The sequence below is a fragment of the Lemur catta genome, chromosome 18 (genome assembly GCF_020740605.2).
Source record: "Lemur catta isolate mLemCat1 chromosome 18, mLemCat1.pri, whole genome shotgun sequence".
Lineage (NCBI taxonomy): Eukaryota > Metazoa > Chordata > Mammalia > Primates > Lemuridae > Lemur > Lemur catta.
In genome coordinates this window covers 41254786-41278842 of record NC_059145.1, presented here as the reverse complement: position 1 = coordinate 41278842, position 24057 = coordinate 41254786, and the positions used below count along the sequence as shown (strand labels likewise).

Below are 24057 nucleotides of genomic sequence, written 5' to 3'. Positions count from 1 at the left end.
TTACATTAGAAGCACCCTTGGTTTGGGGTCCTGCCTGTCTGCTAACGTTTCTTCTATACCCTGTGGGCAGTTGCACACATCCCAGAGGCGGGCAATTAGCATTCATTAGCACCTAATCAGAATCCTTACTCAAGGCAGCTGTGGTGAGTTTCAAATAAATATTTCTGCAAGGGAGTGATTGTTAACTAGATAAAAGATATTCGAAATGACTTTTTATTGGTGAAATAAGTGATGTTCACCATATGTGATTGTTCAGGTATCTCCCCCCTCACCATGAACGGAGTATAAGAATCTGAAGTGCCCAGTGGCCCTGCACTTTGAAAAGAGTGCCCTAGGTTTAAAACCCTATCCCTGTGTTCCCCACTAAACAGAGCATACGGTGGCCTGATACGGTTTTCCCACCATCAGAGCACAGTCCTGTCTGCCTGGAGGACATATGCAGGAGCACATCTGGGCCACCTGGACACCTGCAGGCTCACAGACCAGGTGGCAGGACCAGGACCTGCTTGCCAATGACTGATTACTGCCTTGGCAGAATCCAGTCTTTGCCCCTTGGTAGCAAGGTCTGGGGGAAGGCAACCAACACCTGCTGATGAGCACAGGAAGACCTGGTTAATGGGGACGGCCTCACTGGCTTGGGTGAGTCTAGATGCTGTTTACTGGGTTATGTTTTCTTGTTTTCTTGAACTTGTGGAGGTAACAAAATATGTTAATAACTTAACAACACAGGGCTAGAAACAGTTCAAGTTTAACGTAGGAAATGATCTTTCCTTAAAAACAATCTGGCCATTAGTCCTCAAGGAATTCCCCAAGGAGTTTCTCCCTAAAAATCTTTTATCCTTAAGTCACTCACATCTCCTTTAGTTGCAAGATTTTCCTTCTTCCTACAGGCTCAGATATCACTTCCCAAATTCATGTTATATGTGGCTCAGAACAGCTGTCTGTATTAATCACAGTTCTCAGAGAAACAAAAGCAATAGGGTATACAGATGCTCCTCAACCTACGATGGGATTATGTCCCAATAAACTCAACATAAATTAAAAATATCATAAGTCACAAATGCATTTAATTCATCTAACCTACTGAATGTCATAGCTTAGCTTAGCCTAGCCTACCTTAAAAGTGCTCAGAATAACATGGGGAGAGAATATCATACCACAAATCACTAGCCCAGGACAAGATCAAAATTCAAATTTTGAAGTATGGTTTCTACTGAATGCATATCACTTTTGCATCATTGAAAGGTCAAAAATTTGTAAGTAGAACTATCATAAGTCAGGGACCATCTGTATATAGCCTTATAAGAGGGGATTTACTATGGAAATGAGTTCACGTGATTATAGAGGCTGAGAGGTCCCACAGCCTGAAATCTGCAAGCTGGAGAACCAGGAAAGCCAGTGGTGTGATTCAATCTGAGTCTGAACGCCTGAGAACTGAGGAGGGTGGGAAACTGCAATTGTGAGTCCCAGAGTCCAAAGGCAGGCGGGCAGGAGAAGATGGATGTCCCAGCTCCAGAAGAGAGCAAATTCACTCTTCTTCCACCATTTCATTCTATCTGGGCATCTACGTGATGTCTGCCCACATTGGTGAGGGTTATCGTCTTTACTCAGTCTACTCACTGAGATACAAATCTGCCAGGAAACACTCACATACACATCCAGAAATAATGTTTTGCCAGCCATCTGAGCAGTTAAGTTGACACCTAAAATTGACCATCACACCTTCCTAGACTTACCGTCCCAGCTCGAGCATAACTAGGTCCTGAGCTTGTCTTTCATCTCCTCAAAATCACTAACAGGGAAAGAACTGGCAGGTGCTTTCACAATTTTTACTGTTCTTCTCAGAGTTTTCCAGGCTATTTTGCTTGTTTATTCTCTGACATATATTTTAGAATCAACTTGTCTAGTTCTAGATTTAAAAAAAGAAAGAAATTTAAAGAAAAAGAAACCCTGCTGGTATTTTATTGTGATCACATTAAATTTATAGATTAATGTAGGGAAAATTGGAATTTTTATTATGCTGAATCTTCCTGTTCAAGAATATGGTGTAGCATTCTGGGAGGCCGAGGCAGGAGGATTGCTTCAGATCAGGAGTTTGAGACCAGCCTGAGCAAGAGCGAGACCCCATCTCTACTAAAACTAGAAAGAAAGTATCTGGACAACTAAAAAAATATATATAGAGAAAAAAATTAGCCGGGCATGGTGACACATGCCTGTAGTCCCAGCTACTTGGGAGGCTGAGGCAGAAGGATTGCTTGAGCCCAGGACTTTGAGGTTGCTGTGAGCTAGGCTGACGCCACGGCACTCTAGCCTGGGCAACAGAATGAGACTCTGTCTCAAAAAAAAAAAAAAAATTAAAAAAAGAATATGGTGTATCATTCCCTTTGTAAAAGGCTTTTGTGTCCCTCATATGTGTTTTAACATCTTCCATCTACGGGTTTTTGTATACATATTATCAGGAATTTTTATATATTATAAATTGGTTTCTCTCATTATATCTTCTAGCTATTTTTACTGTGTGTGAAGCCTTTTGGTTTTTATATATTTTATATCCCACTATCTTCCTGATGTCTATTATTTTTTTGTCATAATGTTTCAGCTGATTCTCTTGGATTTCCCAGGTGGGCAATCACATTATCTGCAAAATGTGTTCATTTTACCTGCTAACTTTAGTACCTCTATTTTCTTTCTTTTCTCTAATTGTGTAGTAGTAGCGGGGATTTTAGAGGGGATGTCTCCAGTTTTTCCTCGTTAAGTACAATGTTGACTTTGAATATGCTCATCAATTTCTATTTCATTAAGTATTTTCAAATCAAGAGTGGGCATTCAAGACCACTGGAAAAAAATGCAAAGTCCATAAATAGATTCATATGCAAATTTAGTATACAATGAAGGCATCATCTCACATTTGTGTGGAAAGGGTAGACTTTTTAATAAGGTTTTTAGTGTAACCTGATAGCCATATATGGTAAAATATAAAATTAGAACTATTCCTCAGCCATATGCCAGGATAGATTCCAAATGAACTAGGAATTTAAATGGAAATAATAAAACCTTACAAGTGTTAGAAAAAATGGGTGAATTCCCTGTGGTATGCCCTGCCCCCCGCCCAGCAAAGCCCATGTCCTAATCCCCAGAACCTGTGAATGTATTACCTTACATGGCACAAAGGACTTTGCAGATGTCATTAAAGTTATGGACCTTGAGATAGATTATCCTGGATTATCCAGAGGGATCCAATATAATCACATGAGTCCTGAAAAGTGGAGACTCTTTCCTGGCTCTAGTCGGAGAGATGTGACTACAGAAGGGTCAGAGAGATGCAGTGTTGCTGGCCTTGGACATGAAGGAGAAGGCCAGCTGCCCAAAAGCGTGGGGATTGCCTCCCGAAGCTGGAAAAGCCAAGAAAACATTTTCTCCTACAGCCTCTAGAAAGGAATGCAGCCCTGCTGACACCTTGACTTTAGCCCAGTGAGACGTGTACTGGACTTCTGACCTACAGAACTGTAAGAATAAATTTGTGTTGTTGTAAACCACTGCATTGTGATTATTTACAGCAGTAATTGGAAATTAATATATGTTTCTCTGCCTGTAAAGCAAAGGGATCATCTCTTGGCCCTACCCTGAGTCACAATCTGAGCTTCTGACTGCCCCTTCCTAAATTCTTATTCAGTAGGGATGTTGGAAATAGTGGCACAAGGCGGGGGGAGTCATAGAGGGCGCACCCCCAAGACCCAGGTGGGAAGGACAGAGCTGGATTGACGACCTCGGGTCCAGCAAGTAGCATTTGAACAAAAAAATATCTGGTTACTAGAAACTTCAGAGATAGAAGCAGGAACTTTAGAAGATTAATGTAATCCCCTGGGAAGATGTGTTATTTTTTCAGAGTAAATTACTAAATATGTAGCCTGCCACTTGTCCCCTCTCAGCCCCAGGGAATTTGGCTTCTGCAAGATTCTAACGACCTAAATTGTGATGCCACCATAATTATAGTATTATTAATATTTAATGACTGTATTGTCCTCTGTTCTATAATGAGAGTATTTTAAAAGTAAAATTGGCAAAGGTAAAGATGAGAAATTAGCCCTGAAGTATTATCACTTAGCTCACTAGAGAACTGAAACTTAATACAAGGTCTCAAAGAGCTTTGGTTCACATGGAATGTGTTTGTGAACCAGGCTTGACATTTGATTTCACAAAAGTAAGAAACAGTAATTTCTTAAAACAGTGGTAAAAAACACATAACATAAACCATTAACCATTTTTAAGTGTTCGGTTCAGCCATGTAAGTACATTCACACCACTGTGAAACAGATCTTCAGAACTTTTTAATCTTACAGAACTAAAACTCTATACCCATTAAAAACCAACTCCCGCCCAGGCGCGATGGCTCACGCCTATAATCCTAGCACTCTGGGAGGCTGAGGCTGGAGGATCGCTCAAGGTCAGGAGTTGGAGACCAGCCTGAGCAAGAGCGAGACCCTGTCTCTACTAAAAATAGAAAGAAATGATTTGGACAGCTAAAAATATATATAGAGACAAAAAATTAGCCGGGCATGGTGGCACATGCCTGTAGTCCCAGCTACTTGGGAAGCTGAGGCAGTAGGATCACTTGAGCCCAGGAGTTTGAGGTTGCTGTGAGTTAGGCTGATGCCACAGCACTCTAGCCCAGGCAACAGAGCGAGACTCTGTCTCAAAAAAAAAAAAAAAAAAACAACTCCCTAGTCCCTCCCCTGGTAACCACCATTCTACTTTCTCTCTCTCTGCATTTGACTACATTAGATACCTCAAATAAGTAGAGTCATACAGTGTTTGTCTTTCTGTGGCCAGCTTATTTCACTTAGCCTAATGTCCTCAAGGCTCATCCATGCTGTACCATGTGTCAGAATTTCTCTTCTTCAAGGCTAAATAGTATTCTATCATATGTATTATTATACATCGCATTTTGTTTATCCACTCATCCATTGACGGACATTTTGGTTGCTTCCACTTCTTGGGTGTTGTGAATAGCGCTGCTATGAACATGAGTGTACAAATATCTCTTTGAGACCCTGCTTTCAATTCTTTTTACATACACCCAGAAGTGGGATTACTGGATCACATGGTGGTTCTATGTTTAATTTTTTGAGAAACTATTATATTGTTTGATTCATAGTATTGAAACCATTTTACAATCCCACAAACAATGTGCAAGTGTTCCAATTTCTCCACATACTCACCAACATTTATTTTGGGGTTTTGTTTGTTTTATCATAGCCCTACTAATGGGTATGAAGTGATATCCTGTAGTGGTTTTGATTTGCATTTCTAGAAAATGTCATTTTTTATGAGGCAAGTTCATATTTTCAAAGCAATGTCACAAATCATATTTCTATATCTCAGCACAGAGATAGCCATTAAGAACACAGCAGAAATTTGTGGATAAATTCTGCCTAGACTTGCTGTTCATTTCACAACATTTGAGCACAGTCTATATCTGCATTAGGCAAACTCTAGGAACTTAAAATCTAATAGCGGGGACAAGACAGATACAAACACATGCCAATTAGTAAGAGAGACAAGCATTTTCCACTCATATTACTTTAATGTTCATACATATATTCTGTTTTCCAAATTACATATCAGTCCATATGCATCATGTAAATTTTTCAAATCTCTATATTTCCACTAAGATGCATATTCTACTTTAGAATCTTTCTGCATTTTTACATTCATGTGAATAAATTAAATAGTATCTCTACAAACATTCAAATTATATATATATTTGGGGGTATTATGTAACACAAAATAATTATATATCAATGCAATATTCTTTCCATTTATTTATATGTGACACTGAGACAAGGTTTTTACACAAAAGATTGTTTTTATTTTAATAAAATTTACATGAATTATGGACAGTCTATTTATGTGGACTTACCCCTTTTTCAGATATATTTTCCATTTGGCTATATATAACATATACCTTGGCAGGAAATAAAATTCCAAAATCATTCAGGTCGTATAGTTAATGAATTTGAATTATACTTTTGAAGTGTTAAAAAGAAAAAGATAATTTTTTAAGGTTCAATTAAAGTGATTTCTTATTTTCCTACACTTCATCTTTTAACCTATTTCTCAGAGTTTGATCTTAAGTTGACGCAATTCTCTACTGAAGCATTACCATGTGGTTTTAGAACATCCTGCCTGTTTTATATCTGTTGAGAATAAAATGTTTAGACCTATCATTAAGTTCATCAAGACAAAATATTGGGGCATCAATAATAACCCTTTTAAAATGCATGCCCCTGAGAACAGACTGGTTCCTCAGACAAGAGAAAATAAAAGTCATCCTTCATTTCTACCCCAAATAACTTCCAAAAACCCGAACTGTGCTGTCCAGTATGGTGACCACATATGCGCAGGGACCCCAGTTTTCCCTGCTTTTTCTCTGTGCTGATCAAGAAACACAGAGGGCCTTGACTGCTCTGGGACCCGGCCAGCTACATGTTTCCCCTGCAGGCTTGAACCTAAGCCCAGGCCTTGAACATTCTCAGGCACTGATAAGGGTGTTTAGGCTGTTGCTGGAAACACTGGAAGATCAACCATGTTGCTAAACACAGAAGCCAGCCCCGCCCCCAGCCAAATTCCTCAAACCATCATATGAACTCTTAACCCAACCCCCTCACTGGGGACGTGCCTCGGTAGAACATCCCTTGTCTCACTGTCCGTCACAAGGAGCTACAGCCCATCCAGTAGGTAAGTTCCCCCAATAAATGTCTGGGCTGGTCACCCTGGCATTTAGTGCTTCTTTTTCTGGAATCCCCGACAAGGTGCCATCTCAGGACAGTTTGGGACACTCCCTAATGGGAATTACCCTGCTGTCACTTTGGGGGCTACTCCAGCCTCCAGTGTGGCCTGACAGAACAATGTGGCTATTTAAATTTAATTTAAAATTTAGTTCTTCAGTCACACCAGACACTGCTCAGGTGCTGAAGAACCACGTGTCTGGAGGTTGCCGCACTGGACAGCAGACAAAGAACATTCCCGTCGCCGTAGGAGGCTCTATGGGGCAGCATGGCACCAGGGCCCAGAGGTGTTGACTCTCATATGTGAATATGTAACTGTGTGCATATTTTCCTTCTTACTCACAAAGTCACCTTGTTTAAGGAGCCTTGTTTAAGCTTATCTTCAAGACCACCAGTCACAATCCTGTTTATTTTAGCCCAAGACAGTGGTATAAAAATAAGAGATTGTGCACCATCTCTCCAAAGCACGTAATGTGATCTAAGAGCCCAAAGCCCCATAATGAATCCCATCCTGGCCAACGTCAGACGCCATCCTATGGGAGCCCTCTGGACTGAAGCATCCTTTGGTAGCTACAAGGAAGCCTTGCTAGGGACTCATTGGTGTAGACTAGTCCTCTCCATTACGCTACATGGCCACCTTTAGGGAAGGGGCCCTGAGGGCATTGTTTCTGCTCTTTACTCTGAGGTCAGTCCCAGGACCCCCGAGGTGGGCACTCAGGACAGGATGGCCACCCACGCAGGCCATTCAAGGCATGAACAGCCAGGCCCACACTTCCTCAGCTAGGGCTACCCACGTACCATCTGAGCATCTCGTGCCCAAAGCATGGGCAGACATTCCAGCCATTTTACCTTCAAGGACCAGATTGTACCTAAAGTCTCTCCTGAGAGCCAACACTTGCCAAAATATAATTTAAAACATATGGAAATAGCAATTGATATAAGCCCAAGGAAAATTATTCTTAGTAAAATTAAAACTCTTTCAAAATAATAAATTCTCTTCTGACTAGTCCAATATAAATGCTCTTTTCACAATCCCTTTATCCCTTAATTCCTGAAAACAATGCACTCAACTTCAGAGTTTGGTCTTTAAGCTATAGTTTTAAAAATAAGACATTTAAAAAATATATTAAATGTGCATTGTTTGGAAACAAGTGAATGCAAATGAACCTGTCAATATCAATATTTAAACCAATTTATGAATTCTCTAGTCCATGGAGAGAGGTATTTATATATTTGAAACTTGAAAATCATTTTTCTTAACTACTATAATAGTGGTTTCTAGACTTTGTCCTTAAGCACAAGCCATTATTCCTATATGACATGACCCCTAACACAAAGATTTAAAGCTCCACAGGATAGTGAGATTTTGCAGTCTTCTGATGGATGATATCAAAGTTGAAGGCTAAAAGATACTTTGGTGGTATAGCTGGGAACAGATTCTGTAACAAAAAGAAAAAATATGCTCAACCATTCACCATTTTATTATGAAATATAACTACACAGTATGGCCTACGTCAATACACAGATTATCGGCACTTCATGCTTTAAGTATAGAGATAATGTATAGGTGGTAAATGACACATTTATTATCATCATTGAAGTCAGCCGTCACAAACGTGTAGTCAAGCTTTAGAAATGTTTAGATCTAAGATAGAGTCATTAACGCTCGTTCTTTTGCAATCTTTCCAACCAACTCACACAACTACATCAAGATCTCGGACACTGCATGACCCTATAGAAATAAAAGCCGACAGATAGAAACAGATAGACTTGGGGTTGTGGATACCAGGTGGAAGAGAGAAGTTCAGACTATTCCTACACCAAGCCCGATCTTACTAGTAAACCTTCTCCCAAGCTTGTTCTTCCTGCTAGTTAGCAGCCCTCTCTCTCCCTTCCCAGCTAAATCGCGTCAAAGGATGTCTGTATAGCAACAGTTCTCCAGCACAAGGCATCAACGCCACCTGGAGGCTTGTTAGAAATGCACCTTCTCAGCCCTACCCAGACCTCATGGGCAAAACCCTGATTCTTAAGTTCACTGAAGTGTGAGGACCAGTGAGGGCTTCACATCCCCATCAGTCTTGAGTTGCATGCGGTTGCAGGCCCAGGTGGACTAAACCTACTTTTTTTCCTGATACCCATTGACTCTATGACTGACGCAGACACTGGTCGAATGAGGAAGGAGAGAAAGGAGGGAAGACACCACGATAAAGAAAGGAAAGCAAACAAATTCTTAAAAATTCAAAGCACATGCCTGACCATATATAGGTTGAATCATAAGAAATTGGCATTTTTATAGGTCAAAACCAGCTAAATGCTAGCAATACCAATATGAATATATGAAAAATAATTACAATTATTTATAAATATTAAATTATGACATTATCTTGACATTGAGTATTAGCAACAGGATTATCCATTACTGAGAAATAATTAAAATTATTATAATTATTTAGAAATAAATGAATGGAGTCAAAATCTATCACTAATTTTTAAAAGCAAATTATTTTTAAATAACAAATTTTTATTTAAATAATGATTTTATTTATTAATAAATAATATTTTATAATGAATTTGTTCATTAACAAATAATATTTTATAGTGAATTTATTTATTTTATTTAAATTAATTAACTTTAAAAGCAAATTATTGCTGGCCACATAGAGCCAAAATTTAATACCTATTCTCTCTAATCCATTTTTGTATTGTTACATAATAGCTCTAAAATATAATTATGAATAATTAAATGAGTAAAATAGAACAATAAAGTTTTTCACAAAAGGAAAATCATACACCAGTGGGTACTACTAAAAAAAAAAAGAACAAAAACAAAAAAGATTAGGGATAGCTAAATTGATTAAAGGTAACTGTATAGAAATTTTCTTAATGTAGTTGAAAAATTTTTTAATTTATCAAATAAGTGGAATTTTTCATTAGTGCCATTGAATCTCTGAATATTTGAATGTGACTAATCATCTTCAAACATCTCCTGATGAGGGAGGACCATGCTCTGTGCATGATATTTCCTGAGGGTGACAGAGGGACCCGCCCACAGAACTTGTCTTCACAGGCACAGGGTCCAGTGCTACCGTCTCCCTAAACCCACAGGAATGGCATCTCTGTTACTGTCAAGTCCACGCCTAGCTTACCAAGGAAAAGAACTTAAAAATTAAGTGATAACTCGAAGGCATTCAGACCCAGAAAGGAGGAGGTGATTAGAAGGCCAAACAGCCTTTTAGGCCTCGTTCCCCTGTGTATGTTCACATGTGACAGGAGGAGGGGGCTCTACGCCTTCCAGCACATCAGTAGGCTCTCAGGACTCCTTTGAAAACAACCACTAGAATCTGGCTCTGGGAAAAACACGTCCCACCCTTTCCTGAGGGACCTGACCTCCCACACTCCTCTATATTGTCACCACTCTGCGGAAAAGCAAAACTAAATGGGTCCATTCACTAATCTGCCATCTTATGTTTTTCCTCTTGGGATTTTTTTTTATATAATTGTCCCTTGATTTTATATGAAATAACTTTTTCAAAAGTTGAATTTAAAAGGATTTTTGAAACGGAATCGTATTTTCCCATTAACGTCTAATACCATTTTGTGAATACTATTTAGTTAAAGCTCATGTATGGTTAATAGGGCAATCCTCACATTCTAAGGGTATGTTTCTCAGCCTCCCTGTCAAACAGTTGATGATATATCAAGCAATCAAATGGACTAGGAAAATTTGATATTTTAAGGGAATGTGTCATTTTGGTTTGGTTTTGGGGAGGGTAAATGGAAAAATATTTACAAAGTAACCTGCTCCCTAAGCAATTAGCTTTTTGTCAATTTGACTTAATAAATGTGTGGCATAAGTGAGTGGAATTCTGGACATTCATTTTAAATAATTTTAAATATGAGTAACCCACCTCTTTCTTTAAGATCTTCAATATAGGCTTTCATAAATTCTTTATCAAAATGTCGGCGATCCTGTTCACTTTCCATTATTTCGTCACCATCTTGACATTGTGTATTATCGATAGGATTGTCCATAAGGCTTACAAACCTATTCAAGAAAGTATGGAAAATATGACATTATCACCTGCGCATTTTTAACTGCGAATTTTCTCACATCAGAAGACAACCTTTGTGGTAGTAAACCCCAACATCTGGCTTATCCTTGAAAGTCACAGTTGATGACATCATATGAGTATCACCAGTGGAATCCCAAATCCAACAGGAGTGTGGAGTCAGTTTTAAGGCAGAGACTGTCCAGAGCCCTGATGAGGGAACGAGAGGACCTTAGTCACAGAGAAGAGAAGGGAGGAGACGCCAAGTGGACAAAAACGCACCTTCTCAGTCAGATCCTTAGCCATGTCGTCTTGCAGTGTTTGATGTCCCCAATTAGGGACATCGAACTTTAAAATGATGTTGCTAAATTACAAAGGACTCAGAGAAAATCTCCATAAAAGGAGTATTTAAAAAATACACTACTGCTATGAAAAAAGCAGCATTTGATCTTCTGTCTTCATGATTTTTAAAGATGTTTTGGTGTGAAAGACGATATAATTATTTCAATTCAACATTGGAAATCTCTCAAATACTCTTTGGTTGCAGTGTAGGCCCTGCAGTCTCGAGGTGTTAGCTGCTCTCCCTGGTTTGTAGAAGAGTGCTCTGTATATGGGAGATAGAGCCACACACGTGTCATGTTTTAGTATATTTCCCTCTTCATTTGCCTTTTAATTTTATTTAATGTCTGAATATGGAGAAAGTAAAAAAGCTTTCATTTTTAATGTAGATAAAATCATTCAACTTTTCCTTTACAATTTTTCATTGAATTAATTTTTATCATTCTTCCCTATCCAAAAATAGGAAACATATCTATATTTTATTCTTCAAATTTTTTTTTTTTTGGAGATGGGGTCTTGCTCTGGTGCCTGGGCTAGAGTGCCATGGCATCAGCCTAGCTCACAGCAACCTCAAACTCCTGGCAATCCTCCTGCCTCAGCCTCCCGAGTAGCTGGGACTACAGGCATGTGCTACCATGCCCGGCTAATTTTATTTTTCTGTATATTTTTAGTTGTCCAGCTAATTTCTTTCTATTTTTTAATAGAGACAGGGTCTCGCTCTTGCTCAGGCTGGTCTCGAACTCCTGACCTCAAGCGATCCTCCCGTCTCGGCCTCCCAGAGTGCTAGGATTACAGGCATGAGCCACCGCACCCTATTCTTCAAATTTTTTATCAAAGTAATCACTGTACATAATTTACATTTTGCAAAGTATAATGTACTTTTTTGTGAAACAGTATTCTCTCACCCTCCCCTGCATTACTCTTGGATCCCAGAGGCAATCTCTCCTTCATGGGTCAATCGCTCTTTTTACTTAATCTATTTAAAATATCTTTTACCTTAGGACAAATACTTTAATGTCAGTCAATCAAATGGTGGTATTCCTCTCCTTATCTTCAATTTTCCTACCTTCATACCTCCCAGTTTTTATCTATTCTTTTACTTTAACATTTTATTATAAAAATTTTCAAATATTCAGAAAAATAGAAAAATTTTATAGTGAACACCCATGTACACACCTCCCGGGCTCCACTTTTAACATCTGATGGCCAGGCACGGTGGCTCACATCTATAATCCTAGCACTCTGGGAGGCCGAGGGAGGAGGATCACTTGAGCTCAGGAGTTCAAGACCAGCCTGAGCAAGAGTGAGACCCTGTCTCTACTAAAAATTGAAAAAATTAGCCAGGTGTAGTGGTGCACATGCCTGTAATCCCAGCTACTCGGGAGGCTGTGGCAGGAGGATTGCTTGAGTCCCAGGAGTTTGAGGTTGCTGTGAGCTACGATGACGCCACTGCACTCTACCCAGGGCAACAGAGTAAGACTCTGTCTCCATAAAAAAATAAAAATAAAAAACAACTGGCTATACTTGCTTTACCACATATTCACACATCTATCCACAAATCAGCCATCTTTTTTTTTTAAGAGACAGGGTCTCACTCTGTCAACAGGATCTTACTCTGTCAGCCAGGCCAGAGTACAGTGACACTATCATAGCTCACTACAGCCTCAAACTCCAGGGCTCAAGCGATCCTCCTGCCTCAGCCTCCCAAGTAGCTGGGACTACAGGCATGCGCCACGTCCCACTAACCATCTTATCTTTTTGATGCATCTCAAAGTATATCATAGACATTGTATCCTTTTACATTGTTAGGGTCAATACTGTACTCATTCTGATGTGTAACCACATCTAACTTTTATTTTGCCTGCAGTTTGACTCTAAAATTGAAAATGAATAAACAATATTTACATTTTTGTGACAATTATGTGGTAAGGCTTGGTGATGCTTTCATATTTGGGAATGAGACACAGAAATGCTGGTTGGGCACCCTGGGTGTGCGGGCAGTGCTGGCCACGGGGCAGGCCTCATGTGGGTGGTCACTCAGGCAGGGCATTAGTGGGTGCTCTGGGGAATCTCCAAACATGAAACTCCAGGGTCCTTTCTCCAGGGTCACTCTGGGGGAAACCCCGGGCCTTTGGTCTGGGGGCCGGCCTGCTGCTGCAGAGTGCTCTGGCCACTGGAATCGAGGAGAAGGTTGGGGGAGGCTGCCTGTTACTATGAAAATTTTCCCTTTTCCCTTCTGCTTCTAGCACCATGCTTCTGGTCTGTACCTCCCTGTACCTGGAATTTCTGACCACCGAGCTTCTTCAGAGCTCTTCAGCGCAGACAGGCCTACTCTCCGGCTGGCTCTCTGGGCGTGGGCTTGTTTCATCCCATTGTCAGCAGTCATCGCTGTCCTGTCTGCTTTATGTCTTGCATAAACATGCTGAGAGCTCTCACTCTGTGAAGGCCTCCCCTCGCTCTCTCCGTCACTGCAAAGTTTACATATTTTACGTTTGCTCCTTCCATGTTAATGGGCCCTCAGGAGGGACAGGTGCGAAACATATGGTCAAGCTACCATCATTAACACGGTATTTCTTATTCTTTCTATAACTTCCTTTTTATACTGAACTTGTGGCTTGATCTAGATTTCTTCCTTTATGCTTTACATACCATGTATTTATGACATCCACTATATATGGCATGTATAGCTATGTGCTACAAAGCTTTCTTATGCTATAAAATGAAGAATAGGCTTTCTCTTTTTTTTACTGACTAGCCAGTTTCCTCAATATTCTATGAAATCATCCATACTTTCCTCACTGGTTTATGAGAATTCCTGTATTATGTATTAGGGCTGATTTTGGGACTACCTAATCTCTTCCAGTAATTTATCTATAAATTGTTGCCCCACATCACATCACTTGCCAAGAATTACAAATATATTATAATTCTCAGTAAGGCAAGTTCTGCCACATTACTCTTGTTTTCTAAAATTATTACTGTCTTTAGCTTTTTGCCTTTTACATATACTTTCAAATTCATTTTTCAAGTTCCAAAGAAGAAATTCCATTGGAGTTATAATATGATTAAAATTATATTATACTTAGGTATAATTTTTGGAAGAAATCACATCTTTACCATCTTTTTACTCAGAAAAGATACCACATGTCTTTCCCAAATATTCAGTTTCTTTGATAGCCTTTGGGAAGATATTTTAGTCCCCTTCATATAAGAGAACTATTTTTCACTAGGGTTTTCCCTAGATATTTCGTATTTTTGGTTACTGCTATTAATGCCATCATTTCTTCCTTTATTTTTCTATAGGTTATTTCTGAGAAATCAGTAACCTATTAAATTTTTTTATGCAAACTTGCATCTAGTCTTTTTATTGAACTTTCAATAATTCAAGGAGCTTTCATCTGATTCTCTTAGATTTCTGAATCCTACAATTATGTCATCTGAAATTACTTTAGTTAGATGACAGTTTTACCCTGACTGCTCTTGGATGCAAAGCTGCCAAATGTGGAAGGGACGGATTCTGCTGCCCTCTCACCAGTGGGCCTCTTCTTATCCAAACAACATTCCTAACCCAGCCAAGGACAGTGGGAGACCCATTCCAGCGGACAGAGTGGGGTGGGCAGGGGGCAGATGTCTTACACCCCTGTTAATCTTGTACTTAACACAGGTGTGAAGTTGGTCTCTCTCTTTCCAATAGTTGAGCCTCTTTGTTTGCCATGCATTTTATTGCAAGGACAGGAAGATAAGACTGGACTCTATGCTGATAGTGAGCATTCACCACGGAGAGAGCTTGGGGTCCCGGGGAAATATTCCCTCCAGCGGGGGTTTTAATAAGCACCTGGTATTCAAGGCAGATGGGTCTCTGGACACAGAGACAAGGTGGCTCTTACTAGAGCCATCTCCTGTGAAGGCTTCAAGCTGCTGGGAATAGACAAAATGGTCTCAGGGGGTGATGGGGGAACCCTAAGGCTCCAAATTCTGGCAGGATGTGCTACCAGGGAGCCATCCTCTGCCTTGGAGTCACTGTAGGGGAGGGTGGAGCTGGGGACTTTCAATTCCATTTCCTCCTCACCCCAGACTGGAGTCTGTTTATATCACATTTGCATGGATGGCTTTTCTTAGTTACCAGTGGTTTAGTTTAAGGAAATGGAAAGAAGGGTGAGGCCACCAGGGAGCATTTGTTCAACAGCTGCTGCCCCCTCCAGGCCAGCAGGGACATGAGTGCAGAGCAACAGACTGGGGTCCCCGGGCACGTGCCCCACTGCACCTTCAACCAGCACGGAGCATCTGTCCAGAAATCCTCTGAGCCATATGCCAAAACCTTCAAAATCCTGTAAGGTCATCAGAACTTCTGTGAACTGGGCTCAGGTGCTCAGGGTACGAGAACCATCTAATCCAGTTCCTGAGACAGCTGCCCCGGCTCCAAAGCTCCTAACTCTTTACCTGTGTCTGAACGTGTCTCTTTGGGGATCTCTGGTCTACTCACTTTAACGGTGTGGATGAGTCACAAAGGGCAGTTGGGAGCTCCACCAGATGGTCCCCACTGACGACCAACAGGGTGAGCTTCTTTAGGTTAAGCATGGAGTGAGGAAGATAGGTCAGCCTGTTTTTGTACAAGAGAAAGCTCTGCAGTTCTTCCAGCCTAAGAAGTGAACAGAACCAGAGAACACCAGGACTCAGCTTCACAGCTAAGAAAACCAGTGTGAATTACAAGCAAATTCCAGTAGAAAATCCCTACTTTGTTTATATATGTGACTTTTATGAAAACAAACTTAAATTTTAAATTAATAAAGTCATGCCAGGTGACACAATTTTTTTAAAGTTTTTACTGACTTATTCACCAATTAAAGACACATACAGCAGCAGGATAAGCAGCACATTGACTATGATGGGGCCTCAAAAATCAGTGTATCCCCTCTTCAAGTGTCTCCTGCACTTACAAGGGCCAACAGGACACAGGAAAGAAATCTTACTAGAGTTGGAATGAGAGTAAATAGAGTTTGGCAATGTATTTCCTTTTGTATATCTTAAAAGCACAGTTACGCTTCTCCCATTATATTTTCCAACTTTAAGACAGGAAGAAAACTATAGAGTGAAAAGAAAATATGTTTTACCCTGTTTTCTATTTTATTCTAACTCAGGGAAAGATTTTTCTTTCATTCATTTGTAAAATTGTGGCTAATTCCACAAATATTTCATAAATTCCCCCTTGTGTTTCAAACTAAAACAATTCCCACTTATTCTCAAAAACCCAGAAAGCATCGATGCACATCAAATGTACCAGGAGCAGAGACAGGTCATGCAAGACGGGACTCAGGCCTAAGCTGCTGCTGGCTTCTGTGTCACGATAGCTTGCTCATGCTTCTTTATAAAAAGGTTGTAGATTCCAGAAGGCAAGAGACTGTGTTTCATTCACCACTTTACACCCATCCCACTCTCCGGGCCTGCCATACAGGAGCCAAATAATATTATAAATGAATGAACGAGTGAATCTTACATGATTCGGTATAATAATTATTTTTTAAATGTGAAATAGCTACAAGAATATAATTTGAAAACCTTGCTAAGCACATCAATTTTGTTTGATAGATTATGTATAGTAAATCAATAAGTGAAATAAAAATTGTCGTCACTGATATCCTAAACATAGAGTGATATGTTTCTATTCTATACATAATAAATTTACTTTTCTACTTCTGTGATGCAAGCCTATGGAAGAATGAAACAAATTAAAGTTGGCCAAGACAATGAAGATGTGTTCAAATGCACACATAGATGTATAGATATGATGCAGATTGGAAACTATCTTATTCTATAATTTCTTGGAAAACTAATTTCCTGGAAACAATAAACTCTGGAAAACTAGTTGATTTCAAAGAATACTCATGTGCTACCCATGTTTAAAATGTTAACAGTGTTCAAGGAGTTAGTAACTAATTCATATACCTCACCTGTAGAATGCAAGTAGCTACCTGTCTATATCTTGTGGCAGGTCATTCAGGTTATTGTTGCTGATATCCAACCACTGCAAATTAGACATCCGCAGGACACATATCGGGACACTTGGAAACTTGTTTGCTGAGATATCTACAAATGTAACTTGCTTCAAATTACTTAACTAGAAAAGAACAATACAATATTCTAATTACTTTTATGAGAATGATAATTAAGTTCAATTAATAATTTTTAGATTGCTATTTCTTCCCCAAAGGCATTTCTATGAATATATGCAAAACAGATCAATAGAGTCTGTATTTTGGAGCACCTACTATGTGTCGTTCACTGTTTACATGCTGGGGAAGCTAAGATAAATAGTACAGTGTGGCTGCCCTCCAGGAGTTTATACTTTCATAAATAAGCGATGCAATTTTACATAGTAAGAAATAATGTAAAGAAGCTTTCAACTTGCCATGTTTGGTAACACGGGTAAATATCTAATCTGCCCAACAACATAGTAGGGTAAGGGCCAGGGATCAACAAAGAGCCCCCAGAGAATGGAGTATTGGAATCGGGTCCTGAGGTTCCTTGACAGGTGGAAAGGTAGGGAAGGAAACCGAGATGGGGGAACAGCATGTGCAAAGTCACAGAAGACAGAAAGTGGAAGTCTGAAAGAGTAGAATGACTTAGGGGAGAGTGTATTAACAAGTCTTGGCAACTCTTAAACTGACCCACATTTGGGGTGGTAAAGTGACAAGGCAAATGATCAGAAATCTCTACTGTTTATGTCTGTCCATAATTTTTATTTGTAACATGGTAACTGAAATAGGTGTGGAAATATATTTTTACTTCAAATGCAATGGGAAGAGTGTCTCATGTTTGGATTTGGTTTTGTAAGTTTGGTAGTACTAGGAAACATAGAAGGAGCTACCTTTCATTGACTTATTTGGAGAATTCATGAATAAAATCTGAGCTGTCTCTTGAGATACATTTTCAAAATTGTTATGAAATATGGAGCCAGTTGGACCAATAGGAGGTATTACTGAAATGTACAGAAAAGTAGATTTATGTCTCTATTTAGCTTAATATAAAACCCAATTCCATAGTGCTGAATTTGCTTTAGTAAGACACAAGCCACTAAGCATCCTTTGGAATGGGGACATTCTAATTTTGCTCATGTTTGAATTTCAAAAATGAATGTGAAATCAGTCGAGAGAGAGACTTTGGGTGCCCAGAACTCAGTCTGAAGTCTCTGTGTTGCCAAGGTTATCAGATCAGCAGAAAAATTAAGACTAAATTTCTATCACTTACTCTCCTTTCTTCTTTTTTATAATAAATGTATGAAATGCATTTTTAAACTATAAAATAATTTATTGAGGTATTTAAAGGAAATAATTTTAAACTTTTGTGAAAATCAGAGTAAGAAAAATCGCAGTGGCATTGAACTAGCAAGGAGAGAAATTACTTGTATATAAATTCATTTCCCCACTAGCTACTTTCATCAAGGGCAAAGGAAAACATTCATAAACTCTTTTGGAAAGTGTTTATATTTGTCTGAAAATTCCAGTGTTGTACAGGTCAAAATCTGACCCTCGGTCAGAATAAACAGAACACTTTTTTAATGCAAAAATGTACATGTAGCTAGGAAGTTTTATAATCTTTACCTTTGTCTCAGAATTCCTGATCGTTCCTTCACTTAACCATCTATGGGGGCATTCATTCTACCTGCTATTTATTTGAATTTTATATCAGAATTGTGTCAATTATTTGTGTAAGTAACATCCTATGAAGACAGACAAATTTTAGCAAATGCAGAGGCACATGAAGATGCTGAGAGTGCTGGGGAGGCCTTACCTGCTGGGACACCCTAATTGAACCAGAGGACTCGTAATGGGCAGAGGTGCTGGAGCTGGCAGCAGTGAGTTTGAGATTACTAACTACAGTGCTGGATTTTAAAGGCTGTTTTAGAAATGCTAGGTAATAAGGAATCAAGGCAGACTTGTGAATGGGAAGAAGATATTATAAAAGTTGTTTGACTCATTTAAAATTCATGTGATGCTCATCCATTTATTCTATTCACTAATTCAACAGATATTTAGTAAGTGCCTACTATGTGCCACATACTGCCCTGAGCACTGGAGATGTGAGTAAATGAGGCAAAGACCTGCTCTTTATAGGACTGGTGGATGGGACAGCAACAAATCAACACGAGTATAAGAACATATCTGTGCAATGATGAAAACCAAAGTGGGACAAAGGTTAAATGAATCAACAAATAGAGCTTCTCAGTAAGCACACAGGAATTATAAACAAATTTTGGAGTTAAAGAGTATAAGTGGCAGAGGAAAGAATTAGTGAACTTAAAGATAGATCAATAGAAATTATTCAGTCTAAACAGTGGAGAGAGGCCGGGCGCGGTGGCTTATGCCTATAATCCTAGCACTCTGGGAGGCCGAGATGGGCGGATCGTTTGAGCTCAGGAAGCTCAGGAAGTTCAAGACAAGCCTGAGCAAGAGCGAGACCCCATCTCTACTAAAAAAAATAGAAAGAAATTAGCTGGACAACTAAAAATATATATAGAAAAATTAGCCAGGCATGGTGGCGCATGCCTATAGTCCCAGCTGCTTGGGAGGCTGAGGCAGAAGGATTGCTTGAGGCCAGGACTTTGAGGTTGCTGTGAGCTAGGCTGATGCCACAGCACTCTAGCCTGGGCGACAGAGCGAGACTCTGTCTCAAAAAAAAAAAAAATTTATTTAAGAAAAGAAATATTGTTAGGGACAAAAGGGGACATTTCATGAGATTAATAATAAAAGGGTCAATACATCAGAAAGACATAGCAATGATAAATGTATATGCACCTAACAACCCAAAATACAGGAAGCAAAAACTGATTAAGAGGACAAAGAGACAAATAAACAATTATAATTGGACATTTCAGTACCCTACTCTTAGTAGTAGATAAAATAACTAAACAGAAAATGAGCAAAAACATAGAAGATTTGAACAACCAATTTGACCTAATTGACATACAATTGATTTTTGTTATTCACAGTAGTTATGTTCTATGAAATCACCATAAACACTGAATTACCAAATACTGAATCATTGCTCTTAGGAGAAACACAGAGATAGGTACCTGAGAGCCTCTAGTCACATTTATGTCAACCAATCAATACATACCCTTGCTTTCTGTGTGTTTCTGTTTAAAGACACCTTATTTAATATATTTATGGACAACAGCACTATAACTCATGCCAGAACAGGGCTTATCTAACATACATTAGGTAACACTTTAGTCCTATGCTTGTGACCATTTTTAACCAGTGGGATCAACAACAAAAATGCAAAAAAAAAAAAAACCACGGCACTAATTAGACAAAAAGGATGTTTCTTTACAGTATAAGAGCTGAAACAAGAAGGCAGAACATAGCTTTGCTTGACCTCAGCTAGAAATGTGCACATCAAGTGACTGAAATGTTGCACCACTCTGCCTATGTCCAAAAATGACCATGAAAGCACCACAACTATTGATTTTGGGATTGCAAATAAATTTCAACAAGTAAGCAAATTTGCAAATATGAAATTTGTGAATAATGAGGATCAGCTGTATACAGAACACTCTATCCAATAACAGTAGATACAAATTATTTTCAAGAGCACATGGTATATTCTCTAGACTAGACTACATGCTGGACCATAAAATAAGTCTGGACAAATTTAAAGACGTGAAATCACACAAAGCATGTTCCCAAACTACAGTGGAATTGAATTAGAAATCAACAACATAAATAAATAGGGGAAATCCCCAAATATTTGAAAATTAAACAACACACTTCTAAATAACTTACAGGCCAAAGAAGAAATCATAAGGAAAGCTAGAAAATATTTTGAACCGAACGAAAATTTTAAAACAACATATCAAAGTGCATGAGCTGCAGCTAAAGCCATGCTTAAAGAAAAATTCATAAATCTAAATGCCCATATGACAAAAGAAGAAAAGCCCAAATCAATATCCTAAGCTTCCTACTTATGAAACAAGAAAAAAAAAGCCACTTAAATACAAAGAAAACAGAAAAAAGGAAATAATAAAGGATTACAGTAGAAATCAGTAAAATAGAAAACAGAAAATTACTAGAGAAAATTAATGAAACCAAAAGTTGGCTCTGTATAAAGATCAATAAAAATGAAAAGCCTTTAGTTACCTCAACCAAGGGATAAAAAAAGAAAGAAAGAAGACACAAATTACCAAAATCAAGGAGAGCCAGGCACGGTGGTGTGCACCTGTGGTCCCAGCTACTCAGGAGGCTGAGGCGGGAAGATCACTTGAGCCCAGGAGTTTGCGGCCAGCCTGGGCAACATAATGAGACCCCATCTCTAAAAATTAATTAATTAATTAGTTTTTTTAAAAGAATAAAAGAGGGATACATCACTGCTGACACTTTCTGACAACACAGAAATAAATAAATTAAATCAAAGTGCAGAAATGTTTATTCACTTACTTCAAAGGGCAGCTCAGTTAATTCTAGATTCCCAGAACAATCCAGTCTCTCTAGATTTTCACAATCTCCCAGTTCTGGGGGAATGCTCTTCAGATGGTTGAAACTCACATTGAGTTCTCTAAGGTTCTTCAAACAACCTGTCATTAGAAAAGTTAACAGCCATTGAGTCGGTCTTTTAAGAACAAAAACAAAACCTAAGAGGTAAAACGTATCAGTAATGATGGGGAAGTCACTAAATATATTTTGCGTTTGTTTTTTAAGCACTCCTTATTAAATGTCTGCTCATCTTTTATCCTAAGCATTTTGGTCCTTGATCATAACTATCTATCTGTCCATTATTGCGTACTCTTTAGTTGTTTAATCCTTTGTGAAACTGTAGGCAAGGAGAGTGTAGGGGATTTGCCCTCCCTGTACCTTGAGTCAGAAGCCAGCACCCATAAGATTGCAAACTCCTTTGAAATTAAGTGATGAATTAAATATCAGGCAGTCGCTTTGAAGAGTGGCACAGCTTCTAGGAACTACAGTGACCAGTGACAGCCTAATGGTGGGCTCTAATGAGAAGTGAGCTATGTATTGAAATACACATAAAACTCTATATATGTGGTAAATGATTCAAAGAAGCAAATTGTGTACAGATTACATGTAATTCACCATGCATCTTTGGCTTCATATTTGCATTGATTTAATTATGATATATCATGCTTCCTGAAAAATACACTATAAATCTCTTTCATAGACAAAACCACGTGTAGAACCATGTGTTTGTTCTACAGAGCCACAGCCCCAGCCCTTAGGAGCCTCTGCCTTCCAGATGAAGCCAGGGGAGGGGCAGTGGGGACATGTGGCATTCCTCACAGTACTTTCTTAAACCACCTCCAAGGCAGGGGGCCATAACTTCAGGGATGCAGTGTGATCGACCAGGCCCAGAAGAGAAGGCAGGCCCAGCAGGGCAGGGTACAGGTCTGGGGACACAAACGTTCTTGGGATGACAAGAGAGGAGTCGTGGCTCGCCAACCTTTGAAGTAGGGATGTAGCACTGCGTCAAAAGCACCTTCTTTCCCACCAGGTTGCCCCGCCCAGCTGGGGCTGCCCGCCCACCCCATGCAAGGCTTCCTCATCAGCACCCCAGGCTTGGCACACACCCTCGGCCAAACCCTACAGAGCCAGACCTCATGCCCCAAGTCCCGAGGAAGAAAAAAGTTCCCCCATCTGGAAAAGAAACAAGGTCATAAAGCAATTGACAAAGCATCAGAAAACACATGCGCCCCAGGTCCAGCGTTTGTGATCGACAGACCTGGTTTTGCATCTGGTTTGTCACTTATTGGCCATGTCAAATTGACATATTATTTAACCTCTCTAAGCCTGGTTTCCTCACCTGTAGAATGTGTACATCTGTAGGGCAGCTCAGATAATGAAAGGCAATAACAGATGTCACATACTTGGCTTAATGCCCAGCTCTCATCAGCTACCACCCACTCTGCTCTAGGAGGGTAAACAGGGTGCTATTCACGTCATGGCCTGTTTGGTGTCATAAACTTTGATGCTGCTGACCTGCAAGAAGTGTGATGACCAGTGTGGCTTAATGGTTTAATGTGTCAAGTGCCTGGAGGGCTCTGGAAGAAAACAAGCATGACTGTCTGAGTTAGAGGTGCTGCAGGGCTCCCAGTGCCCACAGCAGGACACAGCAGGACACAGCAGGAGTCCCGAGCTTGCAGGCAAAGCTGGAGAGAAGGGGGCTGATGGAGAGCGGGCGGAGCACCCCAGATGATGAGCGGGGAGCTCAGAGGCTGGCCGGTGAGCAGAAGACCTTGGACAAGACCTTGAATGAGGAAAGCAGCTGCAGAACAGAAAAGTCAAACTCTTTTAGCTGGAAGGAGCAAAGAGGAAAACATCTCAGGGCTGGGGGAACTGGCAAGAAGCGGGCAGGGAGCACTCAGCGGCACCCACGGGTTCAGCCAAATTGCCTATCCAGCGCTGGTGGGGCTGCTGCCAAGGGACACCAGGGACCCAGGTTTAGGAATTAGGTCTGGTACCAGGCTGACAGGGCTCTTTGCTGCTCGGTGTCCTGGAGGACGACGATGCTCAGGACCAGCTGAGCAGGAGAAATGCAGCCACTGAGAGGGGTCCACAGAAGACAAGGGGCAGGAGAGAGGAGAGGAGGAGGACAGTGCACATCTAGGGGGGCGCCCTGGGTGCCAGGCGCCGGGCTGGGCTCCCCTGCACTGTATTTCATTTGATCCCTGCAGCCCTTGTGGCTTACTAAGGCTATGATCATGCTGGTCAATCTGGGAGGATTATTTTGTTAAAACTTACTTTATTCGTTGGTATTTTGAATATGTTCATTTTAAAAATAAAATAAAAATATAAACACACCAATTTAACATCTTCTAAAAATAAAATCTGCCTATACATTCAATTTGAAGTTTGTGCTGCATTTCCCTATCCTGT

General features: G+C 39.9%; 1 protein-coding gene across 1 annotated transcript in view; it reads right to left on the bottom strand.

The window, feature by feature from the left end:
- Nucleotides 1-5564: 5564 nt before the first annotated feature.
- Nucleotides 5565-24057, bottom strand: part of LRRC2 (leucine rich repeat containing 2) — a 41340-nt gene continuing 22847 nt past the window's right edge. Inside the window, exons 5-9 of the mRNA XM_045530672.1 lie at nt 21610-21746; nt 17146-17291; nt 15660-15815; nt 10697-10833; nt 5565-8227 (exon numbers count right to left, since the gene is read on the bottom strand). Coding sequence (XP_045386628.1) covers nt 8178-8227; nt 10697-10833; nt 15660-15815; nt 17146-17291; nt 21610-21746 — 626 coding nt within the window. The 3' untranslated portion in view covers nt 5565-8177. The remainder of the gene's footprint in view (nt 8228-10696; nt 10834-15659; nt 15816-17145; nt 17292-21609; nt 21747-24057) is intronic.